Source organism: Pelobates fuscus, chromosome 6 (genome assembly GCF_036172605.1).
Source record: "Pelobates fuscus isolate aPelFus1 chromosome 6, aPelFus1.pri, whole genome shotgun sequence".
NCBI lineage: Eukaryota > Metazoa > Chordata > Amphibia > Anura > Pelobatidae > Pelobates > Pelobates fuscus.
Genome location: NC_086322.1, coordinates 12,936,242 through 12,955,511, shown reverse-complemented (window position 1 = coordinate 12,955,511; position 19,270 = coordinate 12,936,242). Strand labels below are relative to the sequence as shown.

The 19,270-nt window shown below is 44.7% G+C and overlaps 1 protein-coding gene across 2 annotated transcripts in view; it reads left to right on the top strand.

Annotated features, from left to right (window-relative positions):
- Positions 1-19,270, top strand: part of LOC134615280 (uncharacterized) — a 58,127-nt gene that overhangs the window by 36,217 nt on the left and 2,640 nt on the right. For both annotated transcript variants that reach the window (XM_063459774.1, XM_063459775.1), the window contains exon 7: positions 8,163-8,252. In XM_063459774.1, coding sequence (XP_063315844.1) covers positions 8,163-8,252 — 90 coding nt within the window. The remainder of the gene's footprint in view (positions 1-8,162; positions 8,253-19,270) is intronic.

The window sequence follows — 19,270 nt, the reverse complement described above, 5'->3', positions numbered from 1 at the left end:
GAGGGGGGGGGGGGCCCTTGGAGGGGACACTAAGTGGAGGAAACAGGGGACAAAGGGAATGGAGTTCTGTTTCCGTCAGGGTACTCCTGGGAGTGGGAGGGGACACGGAGTGGCGGGAACAGGGGACAAAGGGACAGGGGTTCCGGTTCCATTACATGACCTCTGGGAGAGGAAGGACCCTGGGAGGGGACATTGTCTTCATGTGTGATCCACTCCTTGCATGGGGAAAGTACAAAGCCAAGTGTAACAGAACCCTACCTTTTGCCTGGGAATAATTATTGCTACCGGCCCTTTAAAAACTAACCAGGTACATATACAGCAACAGAGACCATGGATATAATGGAATATGCTTACCTGGTTCGTGTGGATTATTCTTCATCACAGTTCGGGACTTTAACCAGCGTTCGTTTATTTATGCGACTCATACGGTAGAGACTCAGCATGCATAAATACGAATGCAAACTACTGAACACCGGACCACCCTGCTATTCAATTATGTGGTATTTTACCTCCCGGATCGGCACATACAATCCATATGAGAAACGCACAAACTCTTTGTTTCAGTTCCTGGGTGGCCGCCATTTCGGGACTTTTACACGTGTTCGCGGCCATCTTAGTTCACGAACAGCGGTGATTTGCCATCGAGTGTCTGGAACTAAAATCGGACACTCGAGTAGGCGAACACCGCTGAGACCTCCATAACACCGTAAATTCGTGCTGAAACTACCGACCGTCCTGCCGTTCGGTAGATAGACTATACCACATACAGGGATTGTAGCGACCATCAAGATATCCACGGATGGCAAGATTTTCGTGACTTTTCACCGCACGAACGAGGACCGACCGCAAGACCAAAACTTATGGAACTATTTTCGGCTAGTGTGCCTGTGCGGTCGGTCAAAACTTTAAAACCCCATAACTCACGAACCCCTGGGTTTATGAATGTACCCCAAGTATTTGGGGTACATCCAAAACTAGGGTAAAAATGTGTGCTTGTTAATCATGTTAAATGTTTATCTGAGGGGAGGAGATGTGTGGGATGTACCCTGTTTGTTATTGGTTACTGTACTAATTATGTGGGTGTCTCCCTTGCATGGGCAGAATCACATAAAAGGAGAATCCTTGACATTAAAATGTAGTTCTTCTTGACCCTTCAAAACGTAGCCTCGTCTCGTTCTTGGAAGGGGATTTACTGTATAACTACCTTGCTCTTTTAACAGCTATGCCTGACTCTGCTCTTGGATCTCGTGGATGGGAATAAGTAACTTCATTACTACACAGCAGCTTGCCGGGAAAAACGGCTGATACCCTCTCACTACCTGGGTAGCCGTTACACCAAGTGTGGCCAATAAAGTTGTTCTTGTACCCCTGGAACTGTGTGTCACCAAGTTACTAGGGGGGAAATGGGTCCCTTCATTTATTAATAGTGGAGGTAACCAGCCGGGTTACCCAGGGTCTGCAAAACAGTACAAGGCCTTTTCTTGGGCCTTCCATGACGTAATACTAACCACTAGCCGTTTATTGGCTCAGTGGGCACATCCGTTATCCATAACTGTACCTGAGGTTAGGGGAGGGACAGCCCTACCCATCCACTTTCCATGGACCGCCGGTCCAACCACTGGTTGACAAGGACCATATACCGCCACACGCCCACTGGGCGTCCACAGGCCTGCAGGGCTCACACATGGGCACCCAAACAGCCTGCTGGGCTCCTACATAGCCCGCTGGACATCCACAATGCACCCTCCACACCCACTGGGCGAACACATGCCCGCTGGGAAACCAAGCTGTGACAGACAACACACAGACAAACAAACATGAAACCAATAACGGGAAGGAGGACAGGAAGCTGTTACCAACTGATAATTAAGATGGCTGCTCTCCTGTAAGATGGCAACCTTTTTATACTATCCCACCCATCTATCCCTTACTTCTCCACCCACTGTCCCAGGACCACTTTACCATATTCCTCTGTATACACTACTCACATGTCCCTGTTCTGCCTAAGCATTTCCTGGCTCCTCGTGGTCTGTTCTACAACTTGGTTGATTCTTTATGTTTGTCCGTTGGTCTGTGGGTGAAAAGCCGAAGATAGGTTGACTTGGATGTGAAGGATGCGGCAGAACTCTCTCCAAAATTGAAAGGTGAATTGGGTTCCTCTGTCAGAAATGATGGACTCAGGAATTCCATGAAGACGAAATATATATTGATAAAATAAAATGGCAGTTTGTTTGGTCGTGGGTAAATTGGATGTCGATCCACAACCACCATGATGGTGGTAAATTGGCATGATGATGGTAGGACAACAATTAAATCCACAGTAACATGGCTCCAAGGACGCAAGGGTGCTGGTAGTGGTTGTAAAAGACCACTAATTCTGATAGTGGATTTCTTATTTTGGGCGCAAACTGAACAGGTTTGAACATAAATATTTACATCTTTAGTCATTGATGGCCACCAAAAGTGTATTTTTACCAGGTCCAATGTTTTAGAATGTCCCCATGACCTGCTGTGGAAGAATCGTGACAGGATTGTAGAATTTCATTTCTCAGTGTTTGGGGAACATAAATATTTCTTCTGGTGAAGAAGGTATAGTGGGGTCTTTAGTATAGTCTTGAAACTTATCCATTAGATAGGAGGGGATAGTCATGAAATTACCCTTTTGGAGGATTGTAGGTGGATCAGCAGTTTGGTCTCCCATGAGGGTAGGGATACAGGACAGGGCATCTGCTTTAACTTTTTTGAACCTGGTCGGTAGGTAATATGAAACTGGAAACGAATGAAGAAGGGAGCCCATCTTGCTTGCCTGGGTCGTAACCTTTTGGCTTTTTGTAGATATTCCAGATTTTTGTGATCTGTACAGATTGTTACTGGATGGATGGCTCCCTCCAATAGATTACACCATTCCTCTAGGACCCGCTTAATGGTGAGTAGTTGTTTATCTCCGATGTCATAATTGATTTCTGAGGAAGATAATCTTTTAGAATGGAGTGCTACAGGCTGTAGCTGGTCATCCTCTACCCTTTGTGAAAGAATGGCACCTGTTGCTCCTACAGATACATCAACCTCCAAAAAATATGGTTTCTCAGAGTCTGGGAGAGATAAAATGGGAGCTGAAATGAAAAGTTGTTTTAGGTCATCAAAGGCTTTCTATGCCTTTTGATCCCATTGAAATTTGCTGTTTTTCTTAGTGAGAACAGTGAGAGGTGATGCTTTACTTGTAAAATTTCATATGAATTTTCTATAGAAGTTTGCGAACCAATGAAACATTGTACTTCCTTTTAGCTTGTAGGGACTGGTCAAGAAGTAATAGCTTCAACTTTATGAGTGTCCATCTCCACATATCCAGGTGTTAGAATAAATCCCAGGAACTCCACACGTTGCGTATGGACTATACATTTTTCCAGTTTAACATATAGATGGTGTTTTTGTAAACGTTCTAACACGGTTTTAACATGTAGTTTTTGTTATTGGATAGATGATGAAAAGATGAGTATATCATCCAGGTATATTACAACATACTGATCAAGTAAGTCCCATTGACCAAATGTTAAAAAGTAGCTGGGGCGTTGCATGAACCGTAGGGCATATCTAGATACTCAAAATGTCCGTACGAGGTTGTAAGACCCTCTGAGATCTAACTTGGTGTAATAGTAAGCATATTTCAACCTCTCTAATAGTTCTGAGATGAGTGGAAGTGGTTATCTGTTTTTGATGGTGATTTGGTTGAGTTCACGATAATCTACACAGGGGCATCCCACAAAAAAAAAAATACCTGCCCCTGCTGGTGAGGTGGTGGGGCGTTTAAAACCTTTTTGTAGATTTTCTTTTATATATTTCTTAAGTATCTCTAATTCTGGTTTAGATATTGGAAATATGTGTTCATATGTGTCACGTATTCATCCACACATAAAAATGTGGTTAATGGCATTTACTGTCCTGACAGGAAAAGTTGTGCCAAGCAACATTACTGTCCTGAGAGGAAAAGTTGTGCCGAGCAGCAATCAAATCCACAGGAGGGTTTGTGCTGAGCAGCAATCGTGCAAATGGGAAGCTGGTAATTGCATTTGGGGTCAAAGGCCGGTTACAGCCAAGCAGATCCACAAGGGGGGGGTATTTAGGCCCAGTTCTCCTCTTACTCAGTGCCCTGTCGTGGTTTCATGCCTATGGTTATCCGAGAGTTGGTTCCTGATCTTGATTTTCTGGTATTTGACTTTGGCTTTGTTTTGACTTCCCTGATATCTGGTATCCTTGACTTTTGGCTTTCCCTCATCTTTGTGTCTGGCTCTGTGTCCCTGACCTCGGCTAGTATTTTGACTATTCTTAGAGACGTTAAGTCCGGCCATTCTAAGGTCCGTTATACGTTCTCCTTTGTCCTAGGTGTGACAGTACTGCGTGCTGGATCAACTTGTAATCCTGACAATATGGAATGGTTTCCCCGGGAAGTAAATCAATCAGGCAGTCTTAAATTTGTCTGGGGGGTAGTGTCTCTACTGCCCTTTTGTTAAACACATCTTTATAAACCTCGTACTCTCTGGGTAAGATAATTTTGTTTTCATGTTGCATATTAATGTCCAAAATAATGTTTAGGGTACCAAAACCATGTTTATTAGTTGTTAAACAGTTTTGTCTGCAATAATTGTAGGGAAAAAATACTGTAGCAGGTCCCCGCTGGATTATGGGATCATGAAGACGTAACCAAGGTAAATCAAGAATCACAGAAACCAAATCAAAGTACAATGTTTCTGAATGTCCTTTTCCACAAGAAATGGTTAATGGTATGGTTTCTTGTACAACTGGTCCTGATTTTAAAGGACTGCCATCAGCCATTTGTATGAGTAACAGTTTTATGTTATTATGTGTGGGTATGGATAAGGTAGTGGCAAAAGAAAAATCAATAAAGTACCTACTATCACCAGAGTCCACCATGGCAGTTCAATCTTCTGTTCTCCCCACTGTAAGAAAAGAGATAGGGTTAAATGTGGTGTCCCAGTTGCATTGGTTTAGAGTGGTTTGAAGATGGGGTGTGTATGGCTGGATATGTGCGCTGATAAGTTATTGCTGGCACGTTCCATCCTTCGTTCCCGTAGGCATCTAGCAATCTGTATGGATAGTTGCGTGAGATCTTCCAAAGTATCAGGCAGTATCAGCAGCCACATGACAAAAATCTGTAATATACATGTTTATTGTTTCCATTTGGAGAAAATGATATGGGAAGGCATTATGTAAAATCTGGATATGAAAGATAAAAAAAATCTGGAGACAAACTCTATTTGCCACACTTACACCTTTCTGACTAGTTGTTGTGGTTCGTGGTTTTGGATAAATTAGTTTACTCAATTCAGAGGGTTTCACAATAACTACTGTGTTAAACTTTCAGGAGTACCTAGATGGCTGCTGTTTACGTGCTTCAAAGAGCATCAATATGGCCACCAGTCATGTGTCCTGGTGTAACCTAGTTACACTAACAATAGAGTTAATGGAAGCCCACATATATTTGCAAGCATTCAAAACCAACCTTTAATTTTTCACAGCTATAATTTAGATCATTAGCTGCATAAGGTATTTTGGCAGAGTTATATCCTAACATGTAAGGACCAAATGACAATCACTCACAGTGCAGCAAAAGATAATGTTTTATAGCAAGATGTTAGAGAAAATATAACAAATATTCATAAACATGTTCTAGCTAAACACTTGTAATACTAACTAGACAATTATCCTTTGCATTACTAATTATATATTTCCTATGATTGCAGTTAAAACAAAGCAAAGACAATCCAAGCAATTTAATCTAAACACAAGTATAAAAGGGGGGCGGGGCCTGACTGCGGAACGGAGCAGTCGCATGTCGCTGCTGCTCCGGTTTTCAACCGTGCTCACTGCCGAATACCGACAGATTGAGGCTGTAAATCACATTACAGCAACTCCCAAACGACTGGGGCCACCGTGACCTACGCGTAGACACCAGGAAAGCTGATCTTAACACCGATCCCGACTCGCACGAGGATGCGGCCTACGAGCATGGCGGCGGGGGGAGAGACGGCCGCTCTCTCGCCGCTGAAACAAGCTACGGGACAAGGTCTGTGCCTCCGTTCCCCCCCCTATGGACCGGCGGGGGTTATCCCGGTCCCCACCAACGGGACATACGCCAAATCAGAAACTGCAACCTCCTACCTAAGACGGGACTCCGGAGGTTCTGGGCCCAGCCATTTAACGGACACCTCAAAGAGCACACTCCTTAAGCCGCCCAGAGACGCACTAGAGTTCCTAAACCAGCTAGGCACACGCATGTGGGGAGGACACATGCCCAAGGGACTGCCTTACAAACGAGTGATCAGAGCACTGGCGGCCTGGATCCGCCCGGCCGTCCGGCGCCAAATGAGGGTACTCCCCACACGAACAGTCAAGGTGACATCCCAGCGGAACCACAGCCTAAGCGAAGCCTCTCCAAAACATGCCGGCAAACACGGGGCGGATGCAAGACCCGACTCATGCGAGCTCCTGAACGCTTTCCAAGTAAACCGCCAAACGCACCCAGCCACTAAAGGGGCCACACGCTCTTCTTCCGAGCTGGGGGTTCGTCAAGAGGTAACCCTCCCAAGCCACCCATACACCCAAGGAGACAGCCGAGCACCGGCAAGCCCTTGGGCCCACGACCCTGTTGATGGGGTCAATGGAACTGTGGCAAGAACCCCTACTAAGGCCTCGGGCCGAGGACACATGGTCCCCAGACACCAAGCAACAGGACAGAGCGGGCAGAGAGCGGGGAATCAGAAGACTCCAGGCAGACACGATGCCGAGAGTACCGCGCCAGACCACGGAAGGGTCTGCACCCGGAACCATCCCAGTGGCATCGGGTGACATCTCTCAACCATCCGCACCCCAGCCACCAGTCTAGACACTGAAAGGGACTTGGGATGCTTAACACTGCTGTAATTGTACAGCCGCACAGTACCGTTAATGCTGCTTTACTTTTCTCCCTTACCTTGGTTTAAACAACTCTGGGTAATCTTTCTCTACTTGCCCAGCTTGAAGGTCTAGGCCTCTTTCATTACAACGTTAATGCATGCAAATTGTGTAGCAACGTCCTAAGCCTGTTTAGCCTGAAACTAGCTCAGAATAACCGTTGACCAGGTTGCGTATCTCATAGCCTGTTTATTTCTATGTTATTTTCATGCCAAGTTAAGCATAAACTGTACGTCAGATGATGCTCATTAGTTTTACCCTGGTTGCCTTTACATTATTGCTGACGGTATCACCGTATAGTTCGAATAATATGCCATAGCCTTGTTTATCTAGTCTTTACTTTAAAGCATAGACATAAGCATTATCACATTTTAGACCAAACTACTTTTATTACTTTTGTTTCTCTACAAAGCCTGTATTACTCTGTCTACATGATTGTTTTACAAAAAAAAAAAAAAAAGGTACACCGTCTCGATATTGTTAACTCATGTTATCCCACAATGCCTCCTCTTTCTCTTCTGTACCCCATGACGCATATGCCATAATAAAAGAAAGATTTACAAAAAAAAAAAAAGTATAAAAGCTGTAACAAAATTATACAGTTTTATACTTGACGTCTCAGGATCTTAGATGAAATTGAGATCAAGGTTTTTTGCTGCTCTGGATAGATGATGCTTCATGTCCCAGGATAAAAAATATGGGCCTAGATCGCATACTTGCAGCCTTAGAAAAAAATTGAAAGGATGCCTGTACCCCTGTACTGCTACATAGCTGTTATCCCCAACAAACTCAAAAAACAACTCTCAAATTTCCACAAAACAGCTTCACAAAAACCATAGTAACATGTCCCTCCTTCCAGCCTATTCCCTAACCATCAACCTGTCTCCTGACTCTGAACTGGTTATCTGGTTTGTTAATTAACCTTATCTGAGCTTAAAACTGGGATTTATGCAGCGAATATTTGTTGAATGGTGAACTTATCACTTTGAGAGTTATGGGCGTAAAAGCACAAATATTGTGTTAAAGTGGTAGTCATATTTCACACTAACACTAATGTACAGACCATAACTTGCATCTACATAGGATTATAAACTTTATTGTCGCTTTCTGCAGTTTTCATGCAATTTTTTTCATTTTATTTTTTGTTGAAAACAAAACACACTATTTGTTATTTGTTTGTGTTTTTTTTTTAGCAAGATGCCCAAAGATTGGAGACTACATTCTACAGATTACAGAGTTTGTTGCCGCTGGAATCTGTATCTTCGCCTTGTATCTTTTTCTTTGTGAGTATTCTCGATATTAATCCTCCAGTAATGTCTGTATCTTGAAGTTGCAGAGAAGGAAAATTGAGGAAAGACAGGAGTGAACTGGAAGCAAAGCAATGACCGACTCCGATGTAATGATACCGGAGAAACTGACGGAAGCCAAGCACAGAGAGATGGACACAGGTTTCTTCAGGAAGGAAGAGATTCTTTATTGGATCACCGATCGGGACTCAGAGGGACTAACGTCACCAAAATACAGCAAGTTCTGAGCCCCGGACAATAGTGCAGGCTCCTTATATAGGCACATAACTCCTCCCATATTAAGCTCCACCCGCACATTCTCTTAACCAATCAACACAAATAAGAATTAACTTCCTGCTTGACCGCATGGCTTGTCCAGCACAATGGAGGAGGGGGAATACTACATCCTGTATTCTTGCACATGCTCCGTACACTACTGATCGTATCTTGCCTCGTGCAACCAACTGATCGATACGTCAGCATATGCACGTACACATGCCACGTGGTAATCTCGGCCTACTAAATTTATTTTTACCGAGATTCCACCACATTCCCCCCTTTGATGCCTCTTGATATTTCACAATTACTTGAGGCATCACTTAACCTTGGTTTGCATACACCGCAAGTTACCATGAACCAGACCAGACTTATCTTATGATGTGAACCTTTTAACACTCATCTTCCTGCATTGGTTCTCCCTGATCTAGAGCCTTATACTTATAAATCGCCATTATCTGTGCAGCAGCCTTCCTCTCTGCTATATTTTCTATCAGGCTTTGCACAGACCTAACTACTAAGGGTATAAGACACGGCAGGAGTAGACACAACATTAAAATCAGTAGGACTCCACCTACCACTGCCTTAAGCCCTCCAAACCACTCATACCAGCTACCAAACCAACTACTTGGATTGTACCCTTTCCATACCTGAGTAGGCACATGCGCTAGTTTAACCATATGGCTAGTAAGCTCAGCTATTGCTTGCCCTTCGTCATCTATTTGAAGACAGCAATTGCTCAGGTTAAACTTCCCACATACACCTCCCTCTACTGCCAAAAGGTAATCCAAGGCTAATCTATTTTGGTAGACTGCTGTCCTCATCCTGGTGTTATGCTTCGCTAGAAGATTGAGCGCTTGTGATGTTTCGTTAGTGATAATCTCAACCACCGCCTGTAATCTTATAATACGGTTGAGCATATAAATAGGGGTTCTGTAACCAAAGGTACCATCCTCAGCCCACGTGGCTGGCCCATAATAATCTATGATACGCTGGGGAGGCCATTCATTATCTTCCCAGGTGCCTATCTCTATGGGTCCCCTTTTCTTCCTATGATTCACATCATACACTTTAACACCTAAAGTCTCACCTGTTTCAATCGGTAACAAGAAGAAGGATGGTTTGAGCATACCCAACACACATGCCCCTTCCCAGTCCTGTGGCAACTCCGAATAGGCTTTCTTACCACAGATCCAGTACAAATTTGCTGGGGCTCTCCAGGTAGATGTGATGGATAGGTCAAACCACACATCCTTTAAATTGGCATATCTAGCAAACGGGTTAGATGGTTCTGAGACATTTGAAGCCGACCACCAAGTTGTATTCTTTGTATCATCATCATAAGCTTTTTGCCCTAGACAAGTTAATTCTCCTACAGAAGTGTTATACATTATTCCTTTCCTTGCTATGCAAACATAACCTATGATGGAGGTCTTTAATCTCCACTCAGATTTACCTCTAACACTCATATGATAATCGGCTTGTGTAGATATTAATTGGTCAACTGCCTCAGAACCGGACATTACCTCCTTTGCTTCCCAAGGCCATTGGTCTCCCATGTTAGTACCTCCACACACATAGCAGTTGGTAACATTAAGACTACCGGCAATACTTTCAGCTAAGTCAATGAACAGGTTTTTAGCATTATGGGGGATCTTATTATCTATACTCATCTCTTCATAAAAGGAATGGTATACTTGATGAGTTTGGGAGGATACCGTATCAGTCTCTATCCCTATAAATAATACTGTCCCAGGATCTAAACCCGTCCCGTATATTTGAAACCCAAATAAATTACCATATTTGTCTAAGAACTTATCGGGGTTATTTATAAGTATATGGATGGGATTACATTCCATAGACTTACAATATGGGCTAGTCGGCAACTTAGTCACTATCATGTCTTTGTCTACTGTCTGTCCCCAAGTCGCCCACCCCACACAAGACCAATATGGGCAAAAGTTATAGTCTTTATTTGGGCATCTAGGACTCACATATTTATTTTTACTACTGGGACAAATATATTTATCATTAGACCCATACGTCCTCTCCCATCTAAGATCCCCACATACATTCCACGGCTTTCTACCACTCGATATCGCTTTACACGCATCAAATAGCAGAACACCCGAAGAATGTACGGATTCTAACACCGTCTTATTAATTAGGGTCCCCTGAGGATCTCCATTCCTGAGAGTCAACCAAATTGTACGAGGTTGATACTCCGGACTGAAGCACTTAGGTTCTCCTACTCCTAAATGGCACACACTATAGTCTATATTTAAGTATCTACATCTCGATACATCTCCTTTACACTCGTATTGTGAATGCCAAATTAGGGTTTGGGAAATATGGTTACCTGTTCTCGTAGTCTTAATGCATACCTCACAGCTAGGAGTGTCGGTACCTCTACCTTTCTGAATATAAAAACACATATAAATAAACACTATCAAAAGCACATCTTTCGCCGTCATCCTCAGTCTTCGTCCGTGCGAAGGCACCTCAGCTTCCAGGATGTAAGGGCTGCAGGGAATGGAGTTCTGCTCGTCTTCACAGGAGTCCCTTCGAGACTTTCCCTGGCTTATAAACTATACGTCGGTGGGCGGACAGGCTTTATTATGGCCTTCTCACTCACGCACCAAATCCCAAAAATAATAAAATTTGTAATCCACAATAGTTCCTCGTTACTCCGACTGAGTAGTGTGTTTTAACCGGATCTTGCAGGGATTCTCTGGATCTGCTGTAACTTGCCAAGAATCGACTGCTGCTGGTTTAACCCTGGAGTGATGTATCCACGGAGTCACTTCGGCTACTTTTATCGCTGTAGGGGTAGACAAAAGAACAACATAAGGACCTCTCCACTTGGGCCCTAACGGTACATTATTCCACTCTTTAATCCACACTTGATCTCCTGGATGATAACTATGAACAGGGGGATAAATATTCACAGGTAATCTATCTTGTACCCATTTCTGTACCTCCTCCATAGTCTTACCCAACTCTACAACCTGCTGCCGGGTAATTCCTTCTCCCAACTGACTCAAATCCCCCCTTAAGTTACCAAGTACGGGAGGTGGTCGCCCATACATAATTTCAAAAGGAGAGAGGCCCATCCTTCTGGTAGGGGTACTGCGGATTCGCAATAGAGCTATGGGTAAGAGAACGTTCCACTTAAGTTGGGTTTCCTGACACATTTTAGCCAACTGGTTCTTAATAGTTCTATTCATTCTCTCTACCTTACCAGAGCTCTGGGGTCTATATGCAGTATGAAGCCTCCACTTTATACCAAGCATATGAGTCAGTTGTTGTAGGCACTGATGAACAAAAGCTGGACCATTGTCCGATCCTATAGAACAGGGTAGTCCATATCGGGGTATTATTTCTCGTAGCAGGAATCTCACAACTTCTCCTGCTTTCTCTGTACGAGTAGGACATGCTTCTACCCAGCCTGAATAGGTGCACACAATTACCAGCAGGTAACGATGTCCACCCGATTTAGGCATCACTGTAAAGTCTATTTGTAGATCGGACATGGGGAGTCCCCCCATGAACTGGACTCCTGGTGGCTTTACTGGTCCTTGTCTTGCATTATTTTTAGCACACGTTACACATCTTCGTACAATGGCCTAAGTCAAGTTGGACAATCTTGGTATGTAGAAATGTTTTCTGAGAGATTCTTCAGTACTGTCTCTCCCAGAATGTGTCCCGTTATGATAATTTTGGACAATTTCTACCGCTAGTGATGCTGGTATGACTATTCTTCCATCTTCTAGCTGATACCACTTGTTCTCCAAATACTTTCCTGGTTCAGTCTTTAACCACTCCTCTTCTTGAGCTGTATAAACTGGAGTCCATTGGGACAGTGGAGTTGGTATAAGAGCAGCTATATGCCCCACATACTCCTGTCTTCCTGATTCAGCAGCACGCTTAGCTGCACTATCTGCCATCCGATTTACCTTGGTTACATCACCATCTCCTCTCAGATGCGCTCGACAATGTATGATACCGACTTCTTTCGGTTCCCACACTGCTTCCAATAGTTGTAGAATTTCAGCTGCGTATTTGATTTCTTTGCCTTCTGAATTCAGTAGTCCTCTTTCTTTATACAAAGCTCCGTGGGCATGAGTGGTTAAAAACGCATATTTGGAGTCCGTGTAGATGTTTACTCTTAAACCTTCAGCCAATTGTAACGCTCGTGTCAGTGCTATCAATTCTGCCTTTTGTGCTGATGTTCCTTTCGCCAGTGGCCGAGCTTCTATCACCTTGTCTATTGTTGTTACTGCATATCCTGCATAGCGGATCCCTTCTTTCACATAACTACTGCCGTCGGTATAATATTGAACATCGGGGTTCTGGATGGGAAAATCACGAAGATCTGGTCTACTTGAGAATACTTCATCCATTACTTCCAAACAATCATGTTGACTTTCAGTAGGTTGTGGCAAAAGGGTAGCTGGATTTAAGGTGTTTACAGTCTCTAAATGCACTCTGGGGTTTTCACACAACATTGCTTGATACTTGGTCATACGGCTGTTACTAAACCAATGATTTCCTTTGTAATCCAACAACGTCTGTACTGCATGTGGGACTCGTACATAAAGTTCTTGACCCAGAGTGAGTTTATCGGCTTCAGCTACTAGCAGGGCGGCTGCAGCTACGGCTCTTAGACAAGGTGGAAGTCCGCTGGCCACTGCATCCAATTGCTTAGACATGTAGGCAACAGGTCTTTGCCATGATCCCAAGTACTGTGTCAATACTCCCACAGCCATTCTTCTTTGCCCGTGTACATATAAGTAGAATGGTCGTGTATGATCAGGTAGACCTAATGCTGGGGCACTCATCAAAGCCTTCTTCACATCTTCAAATGCCGTTTGCTGTTCTTGGGTCCATAAGAAGGGGTCGTGCTCTGTACCTTTGATAGCTGCGTACAGAGGTTTTGCCAGTATCGCGTAGCTGGGAATCCATATCCTACAGAAGCCTGCTGCCCCCAAGAATTCTCGCACTTGTCTTCTATTCTTGGGTATTGGTATTTGGCACACAGCTTCTTTTCTCTCTGGCCCCATAATTCTTTGACCTTCAGAGATATGGAATCCCAGATATTTGACAGTTGGCAAACACAACTGAGCCTTCTTTCTAGACACCTTGTATCCTGCCTTCCATAGAATGTGTAGTAGATCGTGCGTTGCTTGCTGACAGATTTCTTTTGTAACTGCTGCTATCAACAAGTCATCTACATATTGTAACAATACACACTCTCCTGGGATGGACTCGAAATCCAGTAGATCTTGACTTAGGGCTGAACCAAATAGGGTAGGTGAATTTTTAAACCCTTGGGGCAGTCTTGTCCAAGTCATTTGGCGTTTTGAGCCCGTTACAGCGTTCTCCCATTGGAAAGCGAAAATACATTGACTTTCTGCGGCAATTCGGAGGCAAAAGAAGGCATCTTTGAGGTCTAAGACTGTAAAGTAAGTAGCCCCGCCCGGAATTAAAGCAAGCAGGTTATATGGATTGGGTACAACTGGATGTATACTAACAACCGCATCATTGACTGCTCTCAAGTCCTGCACAGGTCGATACTCATCTGTACCGGGCTTTTGAACAGGCAGCAATGGGGTGTTCCAGGGGGAAGTACTGAATTTTAGGATACCATACCGTATGAACTTATCCAGGTAGGATTGGATGTTCTTCTTAGCCTTCTGCGGGATGTGGTATTGTCTTAGGCTCACTGGATAAACCCCAAGTTTTAGTTCAATTTTTATAGGTGGAATATTGCGGGCCAGTCCTGGTGGGTTGTTCTCTGCCCAAACTCCTGGTATGTTAAATAATGTCTCATCACTCCTAGGGTTTTGGCTAGTCAACACTGTATAAAGTCGCCACTCTTCTTCCTTTGGTACGGATAATGTCATAATACCTGAAGGTCCATTAAACTTTAAGGATGTTGTTCCATTTGGTAGGAACGTAATCTGCGCTTGTAATTTTGATAGCATATCACGTCCCAGCAATTGGACTGGACATTCAGGCATATAAAGGAATTGATGTTTTACCACGTGGCCTCCCAATGTACAGAGTCGACTTTTAAGAACCGGTTTTTCAGCACTTCTTCCAGTTGCTCCTATCACAGTAATAGTCCTTCCAGATGGAGGAGCAACTAGATTAGTCACCACTGAATGTTCAGCACCAGTGTCGATCATGAACGCACTCCTTTTTCCCCCTATTGATACATCGACCATAGGCTCCGCTCGACCAAGGGGGATGGAGCCCGGTCGGTATCAATAGTCCTCCATGACCGTGTCAGCCAATCCTACAAAGTCCCTACCTTCTCTATCGCGGGACCTTTGCGCTGCTGGAATATACCTGTCTTCCCTAACACTTCCTCTGTTCCCATTACTCCCTCTATTACCATTACTCCCTCCGGGGCCTCCTCTACCTCTCGCTCTGCCTCTAAAGTTTCCGTAGCCTGCCCTGGGTTGGTCTCTCTCGTACTGCTCTCTTTGTGGACATTCGTTCCTCCAATGCCCTTCTTCCTTGCAATACGCGCACTGATTCCTACTCAAAGGCTCCCTACTCCATCTACTATCGCCTCTATCTGGGCCCCGTCTATCTACGCCTGCGATCGCTAGCATATCAGCCTTTTTACGCATCTTGCGCTCTTCCTCTTTCTTACTTTCTGTTTCCCTATTCAAATAAACCTTATTCGCTACCTCCATTAGTTGGGTGATTGACATACCTGCAAACCCTTCTAACTTTTGTAGCTTGCGCTTAATATCTCCGTAAGCTTGGCTGACAAAGGCGGAGTTCACCATTCGGGAATTATCTGCGTCTTCCGGATTAAAGGGGGTATACAAGCGGTATGCCTCCAATAATCGGTCATAAAAGACACTGGGCGCTTCATCACTTTTCTGAATCACCTCAACTGTCTTCGACATGTTAATAGCTTTCTTTCCTCCGGCTTTCATGCCAGCAATTATAGCGTCTCTATAGGCTCTGAGTTGAACCATATCAGCACCATTTACATTCCAATCGGGATCGGTGTTGGGATAATGTGTTGCGGCCCATGCTGATGGATTGGCTTGGTTTAAAGTACGGGCTTTATCCTCTAGTGCTTTAATGGCCGCTTGATTAATTCTTGTCCTTTCCTCATTGTTGAATAAAGTCATTAATAACTGCTGGCAATCAGCCCATGTCGGGCTATGTGTCTGTACTATTGAGGTGAACAGATCAGTCATAGCTTGTGGTTTCTCAGTATACGAGGAATTGTGGGTCTTCCAATTTAAAAGATCGGTTGTCGTGAATGGGACATATACAAAGACTGGGTCAGCATGTGCCATTTGGCCTGCGGCATCGATATAGGCTGGCCCAGGATTCAGACGAAGAGGCATCTGATAGTGTTTTAATTGTTGGGCACCGGTCAACTGTCGGGTCTGTATGGGGCTACGTGGAGGGGCGTCAGTCATAGGTTCCAGTCGGGGAGAAATAGGGTATGGGGATGTGGGAGCTTGGTTTTGGGAAAAGGTTGTAAATAAAACACTTCGAGCCGAGCTAGATGAAGCTTGACCGGAAGTCTGAAGTGGCGCCAAATCAGGATATTCGTTTTTAATGGGGGTTGGTTCTGATTCCGGAAGGGGAGATTTAGTACGAGGGGGGGTGGATCCTGTACTGGAGGAGGAAGCGGAAGTGGATGAGGGTAATGAGGGGAGGGTTGCAGGACTTCCTGCATTTGCGTCACTTCCTCTTAACGGAAAGTAAGGGGGCGGCAAAGGGATCTCGGACTCAGGGGGCGTGTCCAAAATGGGCCTAACACCAGTCCTAGTGGACGAACAAGTCCTAGCTACCATGAGGCGACACTGTTCCTCGTGGCATGTCCGGAGCCATTTTGGCGAGTCATTTACGGCCTGTCTCCAACAATCAATATAAGGAAACTGGCCGTAAAGTTCAGGCCTACCTGATACAGCCACGTGTACGCGCTGTACCAGAGTTGGATCCAAACTGCCACGTGGCGGCCATGCCGCAACCAAAGTAGGCCACTCCCTAGTACACAAAGTGACCAAACGTACAGGAGACATTTTAACCCCAAAATCACAAGTTTTGAATCCCTTTTTAAAATTCTTCACCATACAACCTAAGGGATCCGGAATCGTTGACTGCGACGCACCCATACTTAGCAATGGAACGTCGTCGACAACGAATACTATACACGCGTACTATTCAACAGTCACACCCGTTTCCTCTGGCAACAGCACCACGTGGTACGGTTACCAAGTGAAACGTACACAATAACACAATAAACACTCAGGGAATTCCCGTACACACACAGCTGTTACACCAGTCACTAGATAATCAATATTATGCCCTTTGGCGTAACTATACAGTCACCCACGCTATAATTCTCTATATACGAATTACCCGTCTATAACACACCCCAGTAACATCGTCTTTTACAAATAGCGGTTACAGTACGGTTAGCATAGGTCAAAGCACAAGTTAAGGTCACAATACAATTATTAGTGGTTATGGTGTTAAACATGCAATGGACGACAATGATTAGTACTTATATACAGTGTCAGTAAATATACAGGGTTATGGTACCGTGCACTATAATACAGCAACACACTATTAACACTCTCGCTAGACGGCTGAGCTCGCGCTATCTAACAAGATATACACTTTACTAAACAATCTTTATCACATTTACAATTCCCAACTAAACTATTGGCCAGTACCTTGAATGGACTACCTAAAACTATATACACCCGTTTTGGTTAGCCACACTGCCCAATCACCACATATAGCGAGCTAGAGAACCGAATTTACACAGGCGCCTCTTAGTCGCACTATCAAAAGTCTAGTGGGTTCCAAATTTACACGCCTTCCCACTTAGCCCAGATAGGTTGAGAGCTAGCGAACCGAATTTACACAGGCGCCGCTTAGTCTCCCGGTCCCTCCGACCTAGCGAACGTAATATACACCCTAGAACACTAGTCTAGACAAGACACCGGTGTCCGGCTAGGGCTATTTACACCAGGACCCCGCCTGACTAACAAAATCAAACGGTCTGACTAAAGAGCGTTCGATCGAGCGGTGCGCCTTCGCTCCTTCCCTCCGACAGAGGGGGCAGATACACAGATTCAAACCCCTTTGGGCCTACCGCACAATCGGTATACCCCTAGTGGGTTCTGCCGTCTAAAACAGCAGTTGTCTTACCTCCTCGTTCCTGAACCTGAGTTCACACTCATCGACGGGGACACCCCAGCACTTCTCACGTAGAGGCCGATGATCTCCTGGACAACAGACCAGTGGCGCCGAGACGAAGGGAGGTCCACGCAGAAGTTCAGGGGTGCAGCCGTAGAGAACGTGGGCAAAGATAGACCGTCTCACGCCTCTGCCTCTCAGCTACCGTTGAACGATGAGCTTCCCGGCCAATGCACCAAATGATACCGGAGAAACTGACGGAAGCGAAGCACAGAGAGATGGACACAGGTTTCTTCAGGAAGGAAGAGATTCTTTATTGGATCACCGATCGGGACTCAGAGGGACTAACGTCACCAAAATACAGCAAGTTCTGAGCCCCGGACAATAGTGCAGGCTCCTTATATAGGCACATAACTCCTCCCATATTAAGCTCCACCCGCACATTCTCTTAACCAATCAACACAAATAAGAATTAACTTCCTGCTTGACCGCATGGCTTGTCCAGCACAATGGAGGAGGGGGAATACTACATCCTGTATTCTTGCACATGCTCCGTACACTACTGATCGTATCTTGCCTCGTGCAACCAACTGATCGATACGTCAGCATATACACACACGATACGTCAGCATATACACATGCCACGTGGTAATCTCGGCCTACTAAATTTATTTTTACCGAGATTCCACCACAGTAAGGGACTATTTCCTAGGTAGACCATGCGGCTGAACACTTTATTAAAAATACCACGATGACTTCTTTGAATAATTCATTGATTTTACTGGTGGCATGCACATTTTCTATTCTGTCACCAGCACTAACCCCGTACCCCCAATAACATATGAGATAATGTGTAATGATCTAGATTTGTAAACCTAATGTGATACCTTTTCAATGCAAGCAGGGGGCGTACCTAAAGCATTTAGCACCCTGTTTATGGCACCCCCCACCAAAAAAAAACACCTGCAATTTTTTTTTTGTTTTCTTTTTTTTATATATATATTGCTTACATTTGTACACTTTGTAAAACCCTGGTCAGTTCCTTCTACAAAATCCCTGTCAAGCCCCCCTTCTACAAATCCCTGTACTGCCCCTTCTACAAACCCCTGTACTGCCCCCCATTCTACAAACCCCTGTCCTGACCCCCTTCTACAAACCCCTGTCCTGACCCCCTTCTACAAACCCCTGTCCTGACCCCCTTCTACAAACCCCTGTCCTGCCCCCTTCTACAAACCCCTGTAATACCCCCTTCTACAAATCCCCTGCTCAGCCCCCCTTATAGAAGTCCAAATACAAAACCTCTGCACACTTCTACAGAAATTCCTGCACCCCACACACACTGTTACAGGCAGACAGTCACACACACACACACACTTAGAGGCATACAGTCACACACAGTTACAGGCAGACAGCCACACATACAGTCACAGGCAGTCACACACACAGTTACAGGCAGACAGTTATACACACAGTCAGTTACAAGCAGTCACACACAGTCGTAGCCAGACAGTCACAAACACAGAGTTTCAGACAGTTACATATACAGTCAC